Here is an 18,160-nt window from a genome sequence, read left to right as displayed (position 1 = left end):
CTTCCATTAGCTCTTCACTAAGGTAGAGAAGAGGAGTTAACACTAACTCAAATTTGGAAATTTCACTATTACAATGAAAATAAACTTAAAAATTTTGTTTGTTTGTTTGTTTGTTTGTTGTTGTTGTTGTTTTTTTTGAGACAGAGTCTCGTTCTGTCACCCAGGCTGGAATGCAGTGGTGCGATCTCAGCTCACTGCAACCTCCACCGCCCGGGTTCAAGCCATTCTCCTGCCTCAGCCTCCTGAGTAGCTGGGATTACAGGCACACACCACCACACCTGGCTAAGTTTTGTATCTTTAGTAGAGGCAGGGTTTCACCATGTTGGCCAGGCTGGTCTCGAACTCCTGACCTCAGATGATCCGCCCACCTCTGCCTCCCAAAGTGCTGGGATTATAGGCATTAGCATCCACAGCCAGCCGGAATTTCTTAATTGAGACATTTTTATTGAGATTGTTTATATGTCTAAAGGTAATCTAGATCATTTTGTTATTTTGAATCTCCAGGAAAGTCATCCTTATCCAGGGTTACTCACTGAAAAGGTTTAATAGGCTATCAAAATAAAGTTGGATTTTCACAACAAACCACATCACATTTGTACAAAGTGATTCATACAGAAAGCAAAGTGGGTTATAAATGGTATCAAATTTAGAATATGCCTATTTCTTAATACATAGTTATCTGAAAAAGTGAATATGTGAATTAACTGAAACATACTTGTGAGAGATAAATGATAGTCACATACATATATGAAAAATATTGGGTAAAACAAATTTTGTTTATTCCTAGCAGAATTTCTTTGACCTTTTAAGGGTTAATGTGTACTATGAACCTCCAAAGAAGTAGCTATAAAGCACAGCTACTTACAGATATCCTCATATCTGCATGTACTCAACGAAAGAGACAGATTCCTCTTCGTCGTAGAAGGCCACCAACCCTTTCAGATTGAGGCCTGCTTTTGTGACCTCATTTAATCCTAATTACTTCTTAAAGTCCCTACCTCCAAGTATCACATCACATTGGAGGTTAGAGCTTCAACATATAAATTGGGGATAGAGGGAACACAATTCAGTCTAAAGCAATTTACAATATCTATAAAGCTATTACGAATTGGCCTGTTGTTCTGTAATCTGAAATGAATTAAAAAACCACTATCTATATGATCGTAAGAATACTGTACCTTTGGCATTTGGGTTGATAAGTAGTCAATATTCTCTTATCAGAAAGTCAAAAGTATATTGTTCTCTATGAATATGCATGTACTACATAAATGTTATCTTAAAAAGATAGTGAAAGTAAAGGCCAACTTTACCTCAGAAGTAGAATTGTTTTTCTTTGTGCCAAACTTATTAATTACGGTCAAATTACCCTAGCTTAAAATTTATATTCTCTAACTCAGGCTTGTCCTCAATGTCTTATGATGTTCTTAACATTTCCCTGCTCGTTCCTAATGAGAAACAATGTTAATTATGTAAGCTAATCACTTTATTACAATAGACAATCACTTTGTTACAGAATCAATTGTACTTTTTAAAAAGTGCCCTTTCTTAGCACTTAATCAGATTTCTGGTTGCATGAGTGAGAATCGAGACTTTATAATTTAAATAGTACTTAAAAAGAAAAAAGGAAAAGCTACTCTGTTAATATCAGAACCATGACAACATTTTACTGAAAGTTCTTTAAAAACATTCACTTTTTTAGCCATTTAACATACAACTCTATATATTATATAATGATGTACTTTCCAGAATTAAAGAACCCTTTTTTTTGTAAATTATCTGGTTTAAAAAATCAATAAACACAAAACTTAAGAATGCCCTACTGATGAAAACTCTTTTATGATTCTATTATGATCCAGATTCACACTTGTGACAAATACCAAGCATAGAAAACAATTACCCTGAAAAATACCAGTGGGTTGGAAGTGTAGTGGATTTTTCAGCTCTTCATCAGAGCACTAGATATGTTAGGAAATTTGTCATGGTGAGATATTCATATACGGCAGCTCATGTAAGTCATGTCCTGTTAGACTAATCAGCAATTTTAACAAGAATGAGTCGCCATCCTGTAAAACTTAGAACAATTGTTTGAAAGCTTATTTTGATTTCTACCATGGTAATAATGAATCTATCAAATAAAAAATATTTTTTGGAATTACTTGATTGTTGTTCATGAAACAAGTTTGGTATGGTTTAGATTTAAGGAACATGGTAATATTTTGAATTAGTGAGAAAAATTGTTCCGTTTTATTCATCTTAACTTTGCTATTTGGGGATTTAAAAATCGGAAGACAGAAGCATTTCCTGTTAGATAGATTCCTTACATTAGTTACTGCATGCAATCCTCACTGCACCCTAATAAGGTATATTCACCTCCTTTGATTGTAAAGAAGTTGAATATGTAATTCAGCAATGAAGCCAGGACTTGCATCCACTTCTGTTAGGTTCTGTATTCTTGTCCATGATCCATAGCTGAATCTTGATGAAGTGAATGATGTCGTTTTTTACCCCAGGATTGTACATGTTTAAAATTCTAGCATTTGGAGGCTCAGATTTTTTAGTATAAATGTGTTATTTCAGCCTACCTGTCCATCATACCTCCTGTTCTTACACGTTTTATGCCTATTCTCATCAACATAGTATCCAATGTCCACAACTTTTTCATAAAGATGGAAAAGATTACACAATTCTTCCTCCAGAAAACATCCCACAGCTTTCCGTTTATGCTATGGATTGGATGTTTGTATACTCCCAAAATTCGTATGTTGAAGCCCTAACCACCGATGTGATATTATCAGGAGATGGGGCCTTTGGGAGGTAATTTCCATGAGGTCATGAGGGTGGAGCATCTACAATAGGATTAGTGGCCTCATGAGAAAACAGAGCTTGCTCTCTCTCTCTGCTAGTGCAGAAGAGGTCATGTGAGGACACACTGAGAAGACCCAGGAAGAAAATTCTTAATGGGCACCAACCTGCACCTTGATCTTGGACTTCCTAGCCTCCAAAACTGTAAGAAATACACGTCTGTTATTTTAGCCTATCCGTCTGAGATAATTAAGACAATCTCAAAGTAAATATGAGAGTCTGCAATCGTCCATAGGGCTGTGGCTAACGTGGTGTCTGCTGCTCCCCCTGCTCCCCGTTCCCTTGCTAACTCTGCTCTGGCCACTGTTCTCCCTGCTGATTATGAGCCCACCACGCTCCTGCCTGAAGATCTTTGAGTTTTGTGTTTCCATGGCCACAGCCTTCTTATACAGGTAATTTTTATGGCTCACGTGCTCACAAACTACAAATTTCAATTACAATATTGCCTTAGCCACAAGGCCTTCTCTATCTACCCATTATAAAATTTCACTCTTCTCTCTTAACCCAGGCACTATCTTTAACTTCTTCTCTATGTTTGTCGAGAGCACTCATTACACTATGATATACACTATTATTTTAATTATTTGTTTTACACTCCACTCCCTTCCAATAGAATGCAGACTCCATGAGTACAGAGATTTTTGACCATTTAGTCAGTGCTATATTCCCATTATCTGGAAAAGTACATGACATGCTAGGTCCTTAATAAGTATTTGCTAAATGAAGAAATGTGTTAAAGGCAAAATAAAGAGAACATTTAATATTTTTCATTCCCATGATATATATTTTAACATACATAGATATTTGAAGTTAGTTTTAATTAATAAAATTTCACTTGATGATTGACTGCTTCTGAGGTAATTAAATGATAATATCATGTCTAAAAAAGCTATTTTCCTAGTTATGATGAACTTTTCCTTGATATATATAGATATATAGATATATAGATTTTTTTTTTTTTTTTTTGAGACAGGGTCTCACTTTGTCACCCAGACTGGAGTGCAGTAGCATGATCATAACTCACCGAAACCTCTGCCTCCTGGGCTCAAGTGAACCTCCAACCTCTGCCTTCCAAGGAGCTGGGACTATAGGTGCATGCCACCACCCAAGGCTATTTTTACAATTTGTTAAGAGAGACAGAGTTTCACTATGTTGCCCAGGCCGGTCCCTAGCTCCTGAGCTCAATCAATCCGCCCACTTTAGTCTCCCAAAGTGCTAGGATTACAGGCATGAGCCACCACACCAGGAGGAGCCTTCTATTCCAATAAAAGATAGTAACATTTTTTATCGAGCTATAATTACAAAATAGATATTTTTCTTAACACATATAAATATAATCCATATTATTTTGTTATTGAAATCACAGAACAAATGTGATTTACTTTCTAACATATTGTTTTTAAACTAATCCATCAAGAAATCAAAATATTTGTTAAATAAAATATGCCAAATACAGGTCAAAATATTGTACACTTCCAAGTTAACTAATATATATCAACTACTATAATCAATATAGTTTGAAAGAAGATAGTATTTCAGAAACAAAAACATCATAAGAAAAAATAAATATTAACTCTATAGTTTCTGCCTAATGTCATTTTTAATTAACTTTTAAAAAATCCACTTTGGTTATAAACAAATTACATCCTAAGTAACCTACCCTACACATATTAATCATTGTAAGTAACATCAAATAATCATGTATCTCTCGTGGATTGCATTTCCTTTAAATCATCTGTTATCCAAAGAATAATTTCACTCTTTAATTTCGGTATTTTAAAGTTGCTCTCACATCTTCTCATTATTTCAAAGCTAATTACAAAGAATAACATTATACACTAGAACTGAATAGTCTACCAAAACCATGAACAAGTTTCCCCTCTTACAAAATATATTTGATGCAGCAGTATGATAAGCTAGTATCACTCCACTGAAATATCAGACTATAATTTTCTCAAAAATATGCAGATACAGACTTTAGAGCACAACTACTACCATCTGAATCCAGGCTTTTGCCCAACAACACCAAACGCCTTAAGGAAGCATTGTTTTCTTCTGCCTTTTATACAACTGTCAGATCTACGGATTTAGCCTGATTTATGTAGAGCATGCCAGTCAACTTGAATACTAACTTTTATACTCTGTTAAAGGTATACTACCCACACTGGTACTTGTTGGAGTAACAACAAAATGGGCTGTTTACAACAGCTAAATGTAAACTGTTAGCAAGTGGTGGACCTATGTTGGAACAGATTAGTTACTAAAATTTACAGGAGATTATGCAATTGTCGGCAAAGACTGCAAGCACCTTTTTCCTCTGCAATTTTGACGCTGACGTCATCTAAGATACAGCAGCTATATCTTTTAAGATAACACAATTGAGTATCAAGAAAAGTTACAAGGATAATGTCAGTGATTATTAGCTTAAATTACAAAAATCAAGTATTATTAGTAAAGCATATGAGACATCAAAAGAGAATACAACTCATGAAAATTGTCTTTTATCAAAATGAAGATATCTTCATGATAAAAGTATGTTAGGTATTTTTACTTCTAAAATGTAAATAATAATTGCCTTACTTAAATTATAGGGTAAGTATAAGGACAAAAGTATCTGGTCCCTGAAAGCTTTATGCAAGTTGGGGTTCCTTCCTATTATTTCCCCTTATTAATGTTATTCTTATAGAAATATAATTATATAAAGAACTATCAATACAAGTTTCCATTTAAAATAATTATAGAATATTCTATGAAGACAGCCCTACATTGAGTCTAAAGTGATTCAAAAATTAATAAAGTTCTGTGATTAAAAACAAATTAAGTCAGAATATTCAGCCCTTGTTTTTACTAAGTTATATGCGTGTCTTCCATATTCCTAAGCAGATAAATTAGATCTGAAAATTAAGTATGGTTTGGGTGTCCTCTAAAAGAAAAGGAGCAACCAGTGAAATTCTCAAAAATGGAGATTTTGAGATGGGGCTCTAATTAAATACAGTATTCTAAAACTTTAAATATATCATTGAGCAGAAATAATCACATTTCAATTCAAGGGACTTTAAAAAGCAATCATCTTTGTGAAATTAGAACACGAGGTTTCTTATGAGAGTGTAGCTACACAACTGTCTTAAAATGAAAAAGGCCATTTCCTTCAGTTAAGCCTTCAATTAAAGTGCACTTTCATATTCATTAAACTCAGAAGCCTAGAACAATCCTCTAAATCGGATATGTTCCCACACACCACATGAAGAATACTGGTAATTATTAAATTTTCCAGATCTTGTGGACATTTCTGATTTTATTCCTGTCATTTATTCATGCAGCTTGTAACACTGAATATGAATTTCAAAGGAGTACAGGCCAGGAAAGGTTAGAGTCTTACTGATGAGATTTCAGCAAAAAGGAAGATGCCAATATTAAGATGAATGGGACTAAATAAATAATCCAAAGACAGAGCTTCTTTTTCTTTTAATTATGACATATCCCAAAGAATGCCTATGACTTCTGAAAACATACTAAATATTTTATTGATTCTCAAAATGTTAAGTTGTATTCTCTGAGACTATTAAAATTATCTGTAGCTATTTACAAATAGTTTATTTTAAATTGGAAAGAAAAACATTGTTTATACAAATTAATTTGTATATGTAAATTGTAGCATACTAAGATATATGTATGCCTATGTAAACATTTTTTTAAAATTCTTGGGCCGGGCGTGGTGGCTCACGCTTGTAATCCCAGCACTTTGGGAGGCCGAGGCGGGCGGATCACGAGGTCAGGAGATCGAGACCACGGTGAAACCCCGTCTCTACTAAAAATACAAAAAATAATTAGCCGGGCGTGGTGGCGGGAGCCTGTAGTCGCAGCTACTCGGAGAGGCTGAGGCAGAAGAATGGCGGGAACCCGGGAGGCGGAGCTTGCAGTGAGCCGAGATTGCGCCACTGCACTCCAGCCTGGGCGACAGAGCAAGACTCCATCTCAAAAAAACAAAACAAAACAAAACAAAATTCTTAAAAAAATTTACGTTCAAATTTGTGAGTCAGATTTCATATTTGTTCTAGCATACAACAGATGGATGCTTAAGTTATAAAGTGATTTCGACTAAGTAAAGGAAGCAAAAGAGTAAGAGAATGCAGATTCTAATGCAAAGTAAGTATCTTACTGCCTCCTGTGGACAATTCTGGCTCAAAAATCAAACAATAACCTATAAACTTGTCCAATCTGTCTTGACTACCAATACTAGACAGAGAACATTAAAGTAAACAGGGCCGGCGTGGGGGCTCATGCTTTTAATCCCAGCACTTTGGGAGGCTGAGGCGGGTGGATCACGAGGTCAGGAGTTTGAGATCAGCCTGGCAAACATGGTGAAACCATGTCTCTACTAAATACAAAAAAACAAACAAACAAAATTAGCCGGGCATGGTGGTGCATGCCTGTAATCCTAGCTACTCAGCAGGCTGAAGCGGGATAATTGCTTGAACCCAGGAGGCAGAGGTTGCAGTGAGCTGAGATCGTACCACTGCACTCCAGCTTGGGCGAGGGAGTGAGACTCCGTCCCAGAAAAAAAAAAAGAAACAGAAAAAAAGGAAGTAAAGAGAAAGCAGCTAGTGTTCGGGGCCACACCACATTTATTTCAGGCACAGTGGTTTTGGCTTTAACTTCTTTTACACATCAGTCTTCTACGTAAATATATATTGTAAACAAAATGTTCATAGAGTAAAGCTATTAGAAAATCACTGACTTAAAATATCTTGTGGACATTTATAAATTACTAAATTTAGAAATAAAAAAGCCTCCCAGATATCAGCAATACAAAACCCAACCATAAAAGATTTCTAATAAATGAACAACATTCAAGTTGGCTTCAGTTTTCTTCAACACAGTAACACAGGTTGAAAAGCAGTGCCATAATGTACAGAGTACTGACAAAAAATATTTTGACTCAAAGCTTCTATACCCAGCCAGTTTTTCTTCCAATTGGAATTCAATAGAAAGATACAGAAGGAGATTATTATTTTGTTGACATATCCAACAAACAACAGGTGATAGATCTGAAACTAAAGTGGAAAACATATTATTTAAAAATTGAGAAACATAACCATATAGCTTAGCATTGTCTGAACAGTTAGAATAATGACAAAAACAATTACAAATATCAAAAGTAACTATAGAAAAATAATACAATGGTCTAAGAAAAAATATTAATATATGAATCCAAATCCCAAGTGATTTTAAAAAGGGCTTGGAATTAACAGTCTCAGTTGTAAAGAAGTTAAATTATGTTTAAGGATCATGTAAAAAGAAACTATATATATACAACATACACATATATATACACATACAACGTTTCTATTATACGTAATTATAGGTTTAAAATCATCAAAGAATTGATAGGATGAAAACAGTGGTACTTTTAAAACACTTAAAAGGAGAAACAAAATAAAATAATTAGATCAAAGATAAAATTTGTAATAAAAAGAATCATACATGAGTTAAAAATTGTTTTTAAAACCAATAATCTCAAAGTGAATAAAAAATAAAAGCTCATTTACAATGTGAGTCCCTTTACTTAACTTGTGAGTCTAAATAAACTTTAACTGTAAATAACAACAACAACAAACACTTATATAGCACTTACTATGATCCTGGCACTATTATGAGAATTTAAATACATTAAACTTGCTTTATCCTCAAAGGACATTTCAGGATACTAATCTTATCTCCATTTTACAGATGAGAAAATGCCTACTCAGAAATCTGGAGGATTTGCCAGAGGAAATAATACTGCTAAAATTTAAATTTGGACACAGGTAGTCTGGTTCCAGAACCCAGGTCATCTGGATAATCTGGATTCAAATACACTCTACCGCCTCTCAATTAAGAGGAATACAAGAAACATGTCTTTTACAATTGCAAGCAGTTCTTTCCCCTTACCCTTTACTATGTGAGAAGGCAGGGAACGAGGTGCAGGATGGGGTGGAGGGATGGGTTAAAGAATAAATAATATGGAAGACCAGGGATATGACTGAACAAATACCCTGTTTCTGGTCACAGTTCATTCTCAGACATGATAGAGCTGTCCTCTGGAAAATTCCTAGTTAGAATTCTCAGGCTCTGCTCTGATTAATGCAAAGCGTGTCTCTAAAAAACAACACCGGCGCAAGCTTCCGCCACGGTTTTCCTGAACACTTTTTTCCCCCATCCCTTTTTCATAGGGAAGCCTTCTCCAACTAATATTTCCAGTCACTGCTTTTCTAGTTTTTAAGGTCTCTTCCTTTTACCCAAGCACTTCTTTTGGCTGGAAGCCCACAATACATTGAGAGGAAAGTACTCTTTACCTATATCTTAGGGTAAGGCAGAGAAACATACACAGAGGGGGAGGGAAAAAGAGAGAGAGACTGACAGACATGAGAAGTCATAAGAACCGGAAAGAATCTAAAACATACAATTTTCTCCCTTTACCCGTTTATGCAAGAATATTTTTGCATGTGTGTATAATATAGCTGCACAGTTTTGGCTTTTGACAAATATATCTATATACTTTGTAAGTTATGGGTGGCAACTGGGAAGCAGAATTATTTACCAAACATTTAGTTAGAAGGACCACTCCATGGATGCAGGCTGTCCTACAAATATTCGTTTAGTGAGGCTATATTGACATAAACTGTTCATGAAAATCAGATTGATTCTTTCACATAAATCAGAATTTACCACAGACTCTTATATGACAAACAAACAAAACAACGTCACATTTGCTTTTTCCCCCCTCAAACATGGGAAACATAAGACAGGCGAGAGCATGGTATTCCAACAGATGTTAACATTCTTTTACTTACAGCCCTCATAGATGTCAGTAGGAATATGGACTGCTGCATGCTGATAAGATATTTGTCGTCCAAAATTAGCATCTTCAATGAAAACAGGTTTTATCCTCTGGCTGCCTGGCTCACTGTCATTTTTCTCAGGCTATATAGAAAAAGAGAATAAACAGAATATTACAATTTTTGCTAACATAAATATTTTCACATGCACTTTTTTACTTGCCAAATACATATTTTTCAAAAAATAAATCTACAAGAATTGTTTAAAATATAGTAGCTTGACAGCATTGGATACACAAATTTCCATTCAGGTATTAGCATTCGCAGTATATCTTTATTGTATTATTCACATTATAACTAACCGCTCTCCTGATTTCCTCAATGTTGGAGTCATTCAGGATCATCTTTGGGGGACGAGGGAGACCAGACTTCCACACATATAATACTTACTAAGATGTAAACTTAAAGAATTGGATAGGCCAGGCCCAGTGGCTCACGCCTGTAATCCCAGCACTTTGGGAGGAAGAGTTGGGCAGATTGCTTGAGCCCAGGAGTTCTAGACCAGCCCAGGCAACATGGCAAACCCTTGTCTCTATGAAAAATAACAGAAAATTAGCTGGACATGGCAGTACAGGCCTGTAGTCACAGGAGGCTTTAGGTGGAAAGATCGCTTGTGCACGGGAGGTTAAGGCTGCAGTGAGCCATGATCACATCACCACACTCTAGCCTGGGCAACAAAGTGAGACCCTGTCTCAAATAAATAAACAAGCAGACAAACAAATAAAATAATAAGAAACTGGAGAGGTGCCTTTAAATACAACCTAACTAATATTATCCGCTTGAAATACATTTCACAATTTATGTAACTAAATTTATATTTGGCAGTTGAAGATGATTCTTTGACAAATAATGGTACACGTGACAGAAATAATATGGCAATGAAGGATTATTTTAAATCTCATCCCCTTGCTTTTTGCATGTTTTTCAGGTATATCAATTTTTGTTTTAAAAAAGAAAGTATACTAGGAAAGAAGTGATCTATTCTAACTCTAAATACAATTAAATCCTAATTTCAACCAATTTGACTCTTGAGGTAGAAATGAAGATCCAATTAATAATGATCCAAGAAAACCCCTCAGGAGTCTCAAGTCAAAGATTAATTTTCTATCTATTGGAACTATACTTTTGATACTGAATTACCTTGTTGCCTTCCCCTGGTAACAAACTAAGAATTTCATTCATTTATCCAAAATGTATCTATAACATTTTTTGACAGTTGTGTTAAACTTGTTTTGTTCAATCAAAATAGGTTTTAACTCTACCCTAACTGTATTTGTTTTTAAATGATATGAAGTTTAAAAATTACGAGTTAAGCAAAAGTCAAAAGAGAAAAAAACCTATTTGTTTTGGGTGGAAACAGGTAGAGGGAGAAATGAATGGATGTATACGTAGCAAGTGTTGCCAGTATTATTCCTGGCTTTGCAATTTTAAGAAATAACTTCTGCTTTCTGGTTTTTCCAATAATACAATGAGAATGTATTATATTTGTGATAAGAATATAACTATTAACGTTTAAGTCTTTTCTATTAATATTATAAAGCTTGTCTTACATAAAAATTACTTCTGTTTCCCATGAATCCTCTCACACTTAACAATTAGCAGTTTTAAATACATATTATGGAGGCTCTTGCTCTTTTAAATAACCATATAAATAGCTTTTAGAAATAAGTTTAAAATAACAATGTACTTCTCAACTTGTAAAATCATGTATCAAGACTCCTTAAGGTACAATTGCTAAACATATTTTAAAAAAGAATAATAGTGCTATTTCCATGGTTCTCCTTTTGTAGTTTATATAAATTAAAATAACTGCATAAAAAGATGAGAATTTCTAAATTGAACTCATTTATTATCTTTAAGCTACTGGAAACTACTGTTCCTTATACCATCATACTCCATGCCTTTACTTATATTTATATATTATGGCAGTATATATTTAATTGAAATACAGTAAATATTACACACAAAGGAGCTGACTTTTATGAAAAAAGCTACTTAACACAGAATGTCTCATGTAGCAATTAACTATTTCAAATAAATTCTCCCTCTGAAACAAAGAATTCCAGTTCTTCAAATCACATACAAGAAAGAACATCTATGTCTCCTTCCAGTGTTTTTTTTCAAAGTATATCTTCTGAAGTCTACTGACCTCCATATACAAATGTGTGCAGAGAAAATGAGCTAGTGGATTCTGAAATATATTCAAATGCATTTGGTAAAACATAACTGACACATGAAATGCATAATTCTCAGACTATTCTTCTCAATATAATTTCAGCTATTAAATAATAGATTAGATCACTCAGAGACAGAGATACAAGCTAATGTTAGATAAGGAGGTCATTCAATTTTACAACCAGTGCATAGTAGCAAATTAATTTGGAAAGTCACAATGATAATTCTTTGACAGGTATAAAAAGCTCTTGCAAATTTAACATATTTATCTCACCCTTAGAACTGATATTTATAAAAAGCATTGATTTTTAATATTTTGTTCTTTTTCATGTTATTAACTTAAAAAATATTCCTACTTATAGCACAATATTCAAAAATTAAAGTCTATATATTTTACCTAAATTGCAATGGAAATTTACTTAACTATTTTGCACAATTCAGATTTGCAAACTGATAAACTTTGCTTGCAATCATACTATGGCTATATTTATGTCCCCAGTTCTGTATTATTTTTGTGTGCCACAAAGTTGTAAAATAATTAGTTGATATAGAATAAAATGGCTCACTAAAACTCTCTATGGAAGTATCATAATTTTTATTTCTATCTCACTAGTAAAGGAGTTAGATCAACAGTCTTGGCTAGGCCCAGTGGCTCATGCCTGTAATCCCAGCACTTTGGGAGGCCTAGGCTGGACAACCACTTGAGACCAGGAGTTCAAGAACATCCTGGACAACATAGTGAGGCCCTCATCTCTACAAAAAATTTAAAAATGAGCCTGGCATGGTGGTATGCTCCTGTATTTCCAGCTATTCAGGAGGCTGAGGCATGAGGGCCTTGAGCCCAGGAGTTTGAGGCTGCAATGAGCTATGATTACGCAACTCCACTCTAGCCTGGGTGACAGAATGAGACCGTGCACGCACGCACGTGTGTCTGTGTAGGTTCCTGTGTGATGAAACAAGCCTTGCATGCAATTCTCCAATATGTATGTATGTATGTATATTTTCAAATTTCAATCTCTAAATATATCCTGGTTTTTTGTAGTTTTTTTACAGTTGTTATTTACATTAGGTCCTGCAACTTTTATAACATAGATATTACTGATTTTAGAATTTTTTAAAGTCTCAATTATTATCCTCAATATCAATTTTGGATATGTAATACTCCTTAAGGCATGGCATCATATTCCAATATAAAGCATTATCAAAGATAGGATGCATTATATTTAAAGTGGACTTAAATACAGGCATCAAGTCTGAATATTCTGGTATACTGAGATACTGGACCAATCCTATGGATTAAAAAGTAAAGTTTAGGCCAGGCATGGTGGCTCACACCTGCAATTCTGGCACCTTGGGAGGCCAAGGCAGGTGGATCACGAGGTCAGGAGTTTGAGACCAGCCTGGCCAACATGGTGAAACCCTGTCTCTACTAATAATACAAAAGTTAGCCGGGTGTGGTGGCACGTGCCTGTAGTCCCAGCTACTCAGGAGGCGGAGGCAGGAGAATCACTTGAACCTGGGAGACAGAGGTTGCAGTGAACCAAGATTGCACCACTGCACTCCAGTCTGGGTGACAGAGCGAGACTCTATCTCAAAAGAAAAAAAGAATGTTTAAACATTACTTTAAACATTACTTTTTAATATACAGTATTAGATTACTCTGTTATGGCTAGTTCATCATTGGAACATAAGCATCCTGTGCTGCTCTGCTAATTAAAGATTGTTACCAGGTCTGACTCACACAGAGGAAAAGCCTTGGATTTTTTTGTTGGTTGGTTTGTTTTCTTTTGTTTTGAATCAGGATCTTGCTCTCTTCCCCAGCCTGGAGTACAGTGGCACAATCATGGCTCACCACACCCTTGAGTTGCCAACCTCCTACCTCAGCCTCCAGAGCTGCTGGGACTACAGGTGCATTCCAATGCTGTCCAGGCTGGTCTCAAACTCCTGGCCTCAAATAATCCTCCTGCCTCAGCCTCCTGAGTTGCTGAGATTACAGGTGTGAGCCACCACACCCAGCTTGAAAGCTTCATTTTTGGTAAATCTCTTGGATCAATGAGAATGAAGACTCAATGGAATTGCAGGTGATGATGCCCAAATAAAGAATGAATAGAAAGAGGTGTGGAACTTTCATCCAGTCAGAGTTGTTCTAAGTCAAGTTGGAAGGCCACGTTGAATATTAAATGATGAATCTAGTACGATGACAATAAGAACATAACTGAGCCTTCTGATTTCATTGATTTAAGTTGCTATTTTCTCCTATGACTTAGAGAAGTATTTGGTAGATGAATAGATTTAGAAAGAGTATGAGTTGGATGACACTGAATATGCACTTAAGGACTTACATATAACATTTGTACTTTTGTTTTACTGAATCATAACAAAAATAAAATTTTGAAATTATGTATTTAATGAATAGAAATATTGTTCTTGCATAAAACGTATGAGCTTAGCTAATATATTTGATGAAGAACAAATTATTTTATGAATTCAGAAGATTATGCCAGTTCTTCAGGTAATAAAAATATTATAACTCCTTAGATTTACTCTGGAAAAACTATAGCATTGATTCTTCAGAAGCAATTTATTTAACATATTAAGAAAAGAAAGTTTTAAAATTAACATGAAAAGTAAATTTATAACATCAGTGGCGAAAAGAAAGTTGAAGAAACAATTCTAGTTTTTAAAGATTAGATTCAGTGTAAAGTCTTCATGTATTATTCTACTAATAATTATGATGTATAAAAGAGAAGAAAGAAACAGTCTGAGATCGTAGATTTTGGGGAAAAGTGAAACCACGAAGCAGCTGAAATTGAGCAGTAACAAAAAGAAAGTTAAAAAACACTGTAGGGAATATTAAAACAAAGAATATATAAATTTTCCAAATGGCAGAGAAAGACAAATTGGAACTAAATTAAGTTAAAAGGCAATACTGATCCCTGCAATAACTTGTTTATTAAATTTAAAAGACAAAATTGACATTCTTCAAATAAGATGTATTAAAGTTGCTGATGAGGATTATAATGATGCATTCAAAAGATCCGAAATACAGAATCTGAGGACATCCTTGAAATAAAACTGATGTAATTTTAGTTTGCATGACGAATAAATTTAGTTTGCATGAATGCCCATGAATTGCCTATCACAGGACCTAGCAGGGAGTAAGGAGAGCCATTAGCAATACAATACAGTTGAGTATGATGGAAAAGAGTTGGGGGCTGATTTAAATTCCATATGTAGTATGAAGTTTTCAAATATCCAGCATCAGAAAGGGATGTAATACAGTGCTACAAAAGTATACCCATATCTACACATTATATCTAAATATGTAACCTATATTTTGGGAAGAGAGTGATATTTATCTTTTGCTCAAGGATTGTAAAAGGCACTATGTGATTTTTACAGAGTCTGAAAGTTCAACATAGCACTCCCCATGGAAACCATGTAGTACCATGCATTATATTATAAAAGGAAATGTTTTAAATGAAGCCATTCTACTTCTAAAAAATTAAAAGAATCTTTTTATATTATGATACACGAATATACTTTTCAAAATATTGCCAGGGCAAATGAGGTTTAAAACAACCCCCACCACCTTGAAAGGTACGAAGATCAATGATATTCTCTCGCTATCTGAGGCAAAGACTGGCTAAAGTCATACAACTAAGATCTAATTTAAGAGATCAGACGGTAGAACTCCAGGATCCCACCATAAATGCTACTAATCCAGGACGACTGGGAACCCATGTTTAAACCATCTTTGCAAAAGGAGCATGTGCCCAAGTGTGTAAAACATTAAAAATATATCAGGACAGGCTTGAAAAATTTTGGAAAGCAGCCCCAAAAACATAAGGCAGAATTCTTAGAAGACACTGAGTCTAGTCTACCTTTTTATTGGTTTTATAGTTTCTCCCCCCAGTGATTCCTGAGATGGCTACATTCCATACGGAGATGCACACATTAATTTTAAGATATTCAGGGTAAACATCACTGGGAATAGCGGATCAGATCAGCAGAAACTTAGGACTCAAAGTTTAACAAGCTGATACATCACACATGTTTTATTTTGCCTACTGCAACAACACTGTAACCTCACAACTGTCAATGATAAAACTAGTTGGATAAAATATAAGCCAAATGCATCAAAATTAAATACGGACAGAATAACAGATAGATGTAATAAATTCAAATTTTAAATCAAAACTGTCTCCAAAATTTTACCCTTAAGTCTCAATTTACAGCAGCTCCTTCACAGGCCCTCTCCTTCCTCACAGGTGTCCACTGCCCAGGCAGCACAGCACGGTGACACAGTGTTCCAGCTCTGGATCATACAGACTGCACTGCATTCACTTCCCTACTCTGACAAATACAAAATGTGCGGCACTGGACAAGTAGCTTAAGCTCATTAAATTTTACTCGTTTTACCTGAAAAATAAAATAATATATGTGCCACAAAGGGTTCTCGTGAATTGTAAATGATACATAAAGTTATAGTAATAGCTAGTATATATTATACATACTTATTCTATACTAGGTAGTAAATATACTAGGTAGTATGCTTTAAATGCTACCACTTAGTATAGAATGAGCATATATATATAAGCATATATCATATAATCAGTATATATACGTATATATAATATATGCTAGCTATTACTACCCAATCCAAACGTATCACATCAAAAATATTTAAACCATTTATTTTAGAAGCAAAAAGAACCAAAGCAATTACGGATACAATGCAATTAATATTCTACCTGTATGCCATCCTATTCAAGGATTCAATATTGGCCAAAATCAAAAATTGAAATAAAGATTGCAAACTGTAAGATAATTTTTTAAATGTTAGAAAAGAAACCTATGAGGCAGGAGAATAGGGTTTAGAGGCAGGGAACCTAAGGCCAATTCATACTGACTTGCTAGAAGTAAATCAAAAGGAAAACTCAACTTTCCACGCCCAAGTAACAAAAGGATCAGAGACTACTTCCTTTGCAAAACCCTCCACCCTCTTCCCACGGCAGAGGCAAAATGGAAAGTAGCTCTGATTTGGTCCCCTCCCACAACCAATCAGACTGGTCACAGTCTTTATTTGCATAGGGGTGTAACTTTGTAACTTCACTTCAGCATCTAATTGGTCCCCTCCAGCAGCCAATCAGACTGACTGCAGGCCAAATCTTCTTGTATAACTTCACCTTCAGCCTCTGATTGGTCACTTTCTGCAACCAATCAGAATGGTTGTGGGCCACTACTTCATTTACGTAGAGTGTAAACCAAATAAGCAACAGGAAACCTCTAGAATGTATTTAAACTCCAGAAAATTCTATAACTGGAGCTCTTGATCCACTTGCTCAAGCCCACTCCTACTCTGTGGAGTGTACTTTTGTTTCAATAAATCTGTGTTTTTCTTTCATTGCTTTCTGCATTTTATCCAATTCTTTATTCAAAATGCCAAGGACCTGGACACCCTCCACTGGTAACACAAAGACTCTGATTCTTTCTTCAATAATTAGATTTCATCACTGTTTGATACCTAAAAGTGTAAAATAAAGGTTACATACTATAAGACAGCTTTTTAAAAAAAATGCTAGAAAAGAAACCCAGATTTTTCCTTTTTCTTTAATAATTAGATTTCATTGCTGTTTGATGCATATCCCTACTAGCTTATTCCAGAACCAGGTTTATTTATTGCTATAAAGTAAAATGTAATCATTAAAGATTGGGCATTGAAAAAGACATTTAGATAGGAGATTATGTTGGAATTAATTTTAATGTAGACAAGACTCTGCTAAGAGGAAAATAAATAGCAACATAAATATGCAAGGGAATTCAGCAGACTAGCCAAATGTCCCAGACAGGAGAAATTTTGAACATGATCAATAAAATAAAAAGTAGCAAATAAATCAACTCAATTTAATGACATGGGAATTCTAGGTTGAACTTACTTCATTTGAATTTTAGATAGATCTTGGAATTAGGTTAACAAGGCTTTGTAATGATCTGCTTTCTTTTTGCTTACTCTGGGAATTAAGAAAATAGCAGAGTTTGCTGGCACAACTCAAGCCTTCCGAGGAATTTGCTTCACTAATCTTCAGGGAATTTAATGACTTATTGGGTCAGATGTCTTTTGAAACCTAAACTAGGAATCCAAATAAATTTCAAAACTAATGAGAACTTGAATTTGGGTTTTCATAGATAATTGTTACATTGCTAGCTTTTTTTTCCCTCAGTTTATTTTAACATCTAATTTT

General features: G+C 34.7%; 1 protein-coding gene across 9 annotated transcripts in view; it reads right to left on the bottom strand.

Annotated features, from left to right (window-relative positions):
* Window positions 1-18,160, bottom strand: part of CACNA2D1 (calcium voltage-gated channel auxiliary subunit alpha2delta 1) — a 509,235-nt gene that overhangs the window by 173,523 nt on the left and 317,552 nt on the right. For all 9 annotated transcript variants that reach the window (XR_009208968.1, XR_009208970.1, XM_058425275.1 and 6 more), the window contains one exon: window positions 9,696-9,825. Coding sequence is in view for 5 of the 9 variants with exons in the window: in XM_058425275.1 (XP_058281258.1) it covers window positions 9,696-9,825 (130 nt within the window). In the remaining 4 variants the exon portion in view is untranslated. The remainder of the gene's footprint in view (window positions 1-9,695; window positions 9,826-18,160) is intronic.

The sequence above is a fragment of the Hylobates moloch genome, unplaced genomic scaffold (genome assembly GCF_009828535.3).
Source record: "Hylobates moloch isolate HMO894 unplaced genomic scaffold, HMol_V3 SCAFFOLD_1, whole genome shotgun sequence".
Taxonomy (NCBI): domain Eukaryota; kingdom Metazoa; phylum Chordata; class Mammalia; order Primates; family Hylobatidae; genus Hylobates; species Hylobates moloch.
This window is presented reverse-complemented; position numbering and strand designations above follow the sequence as displayed.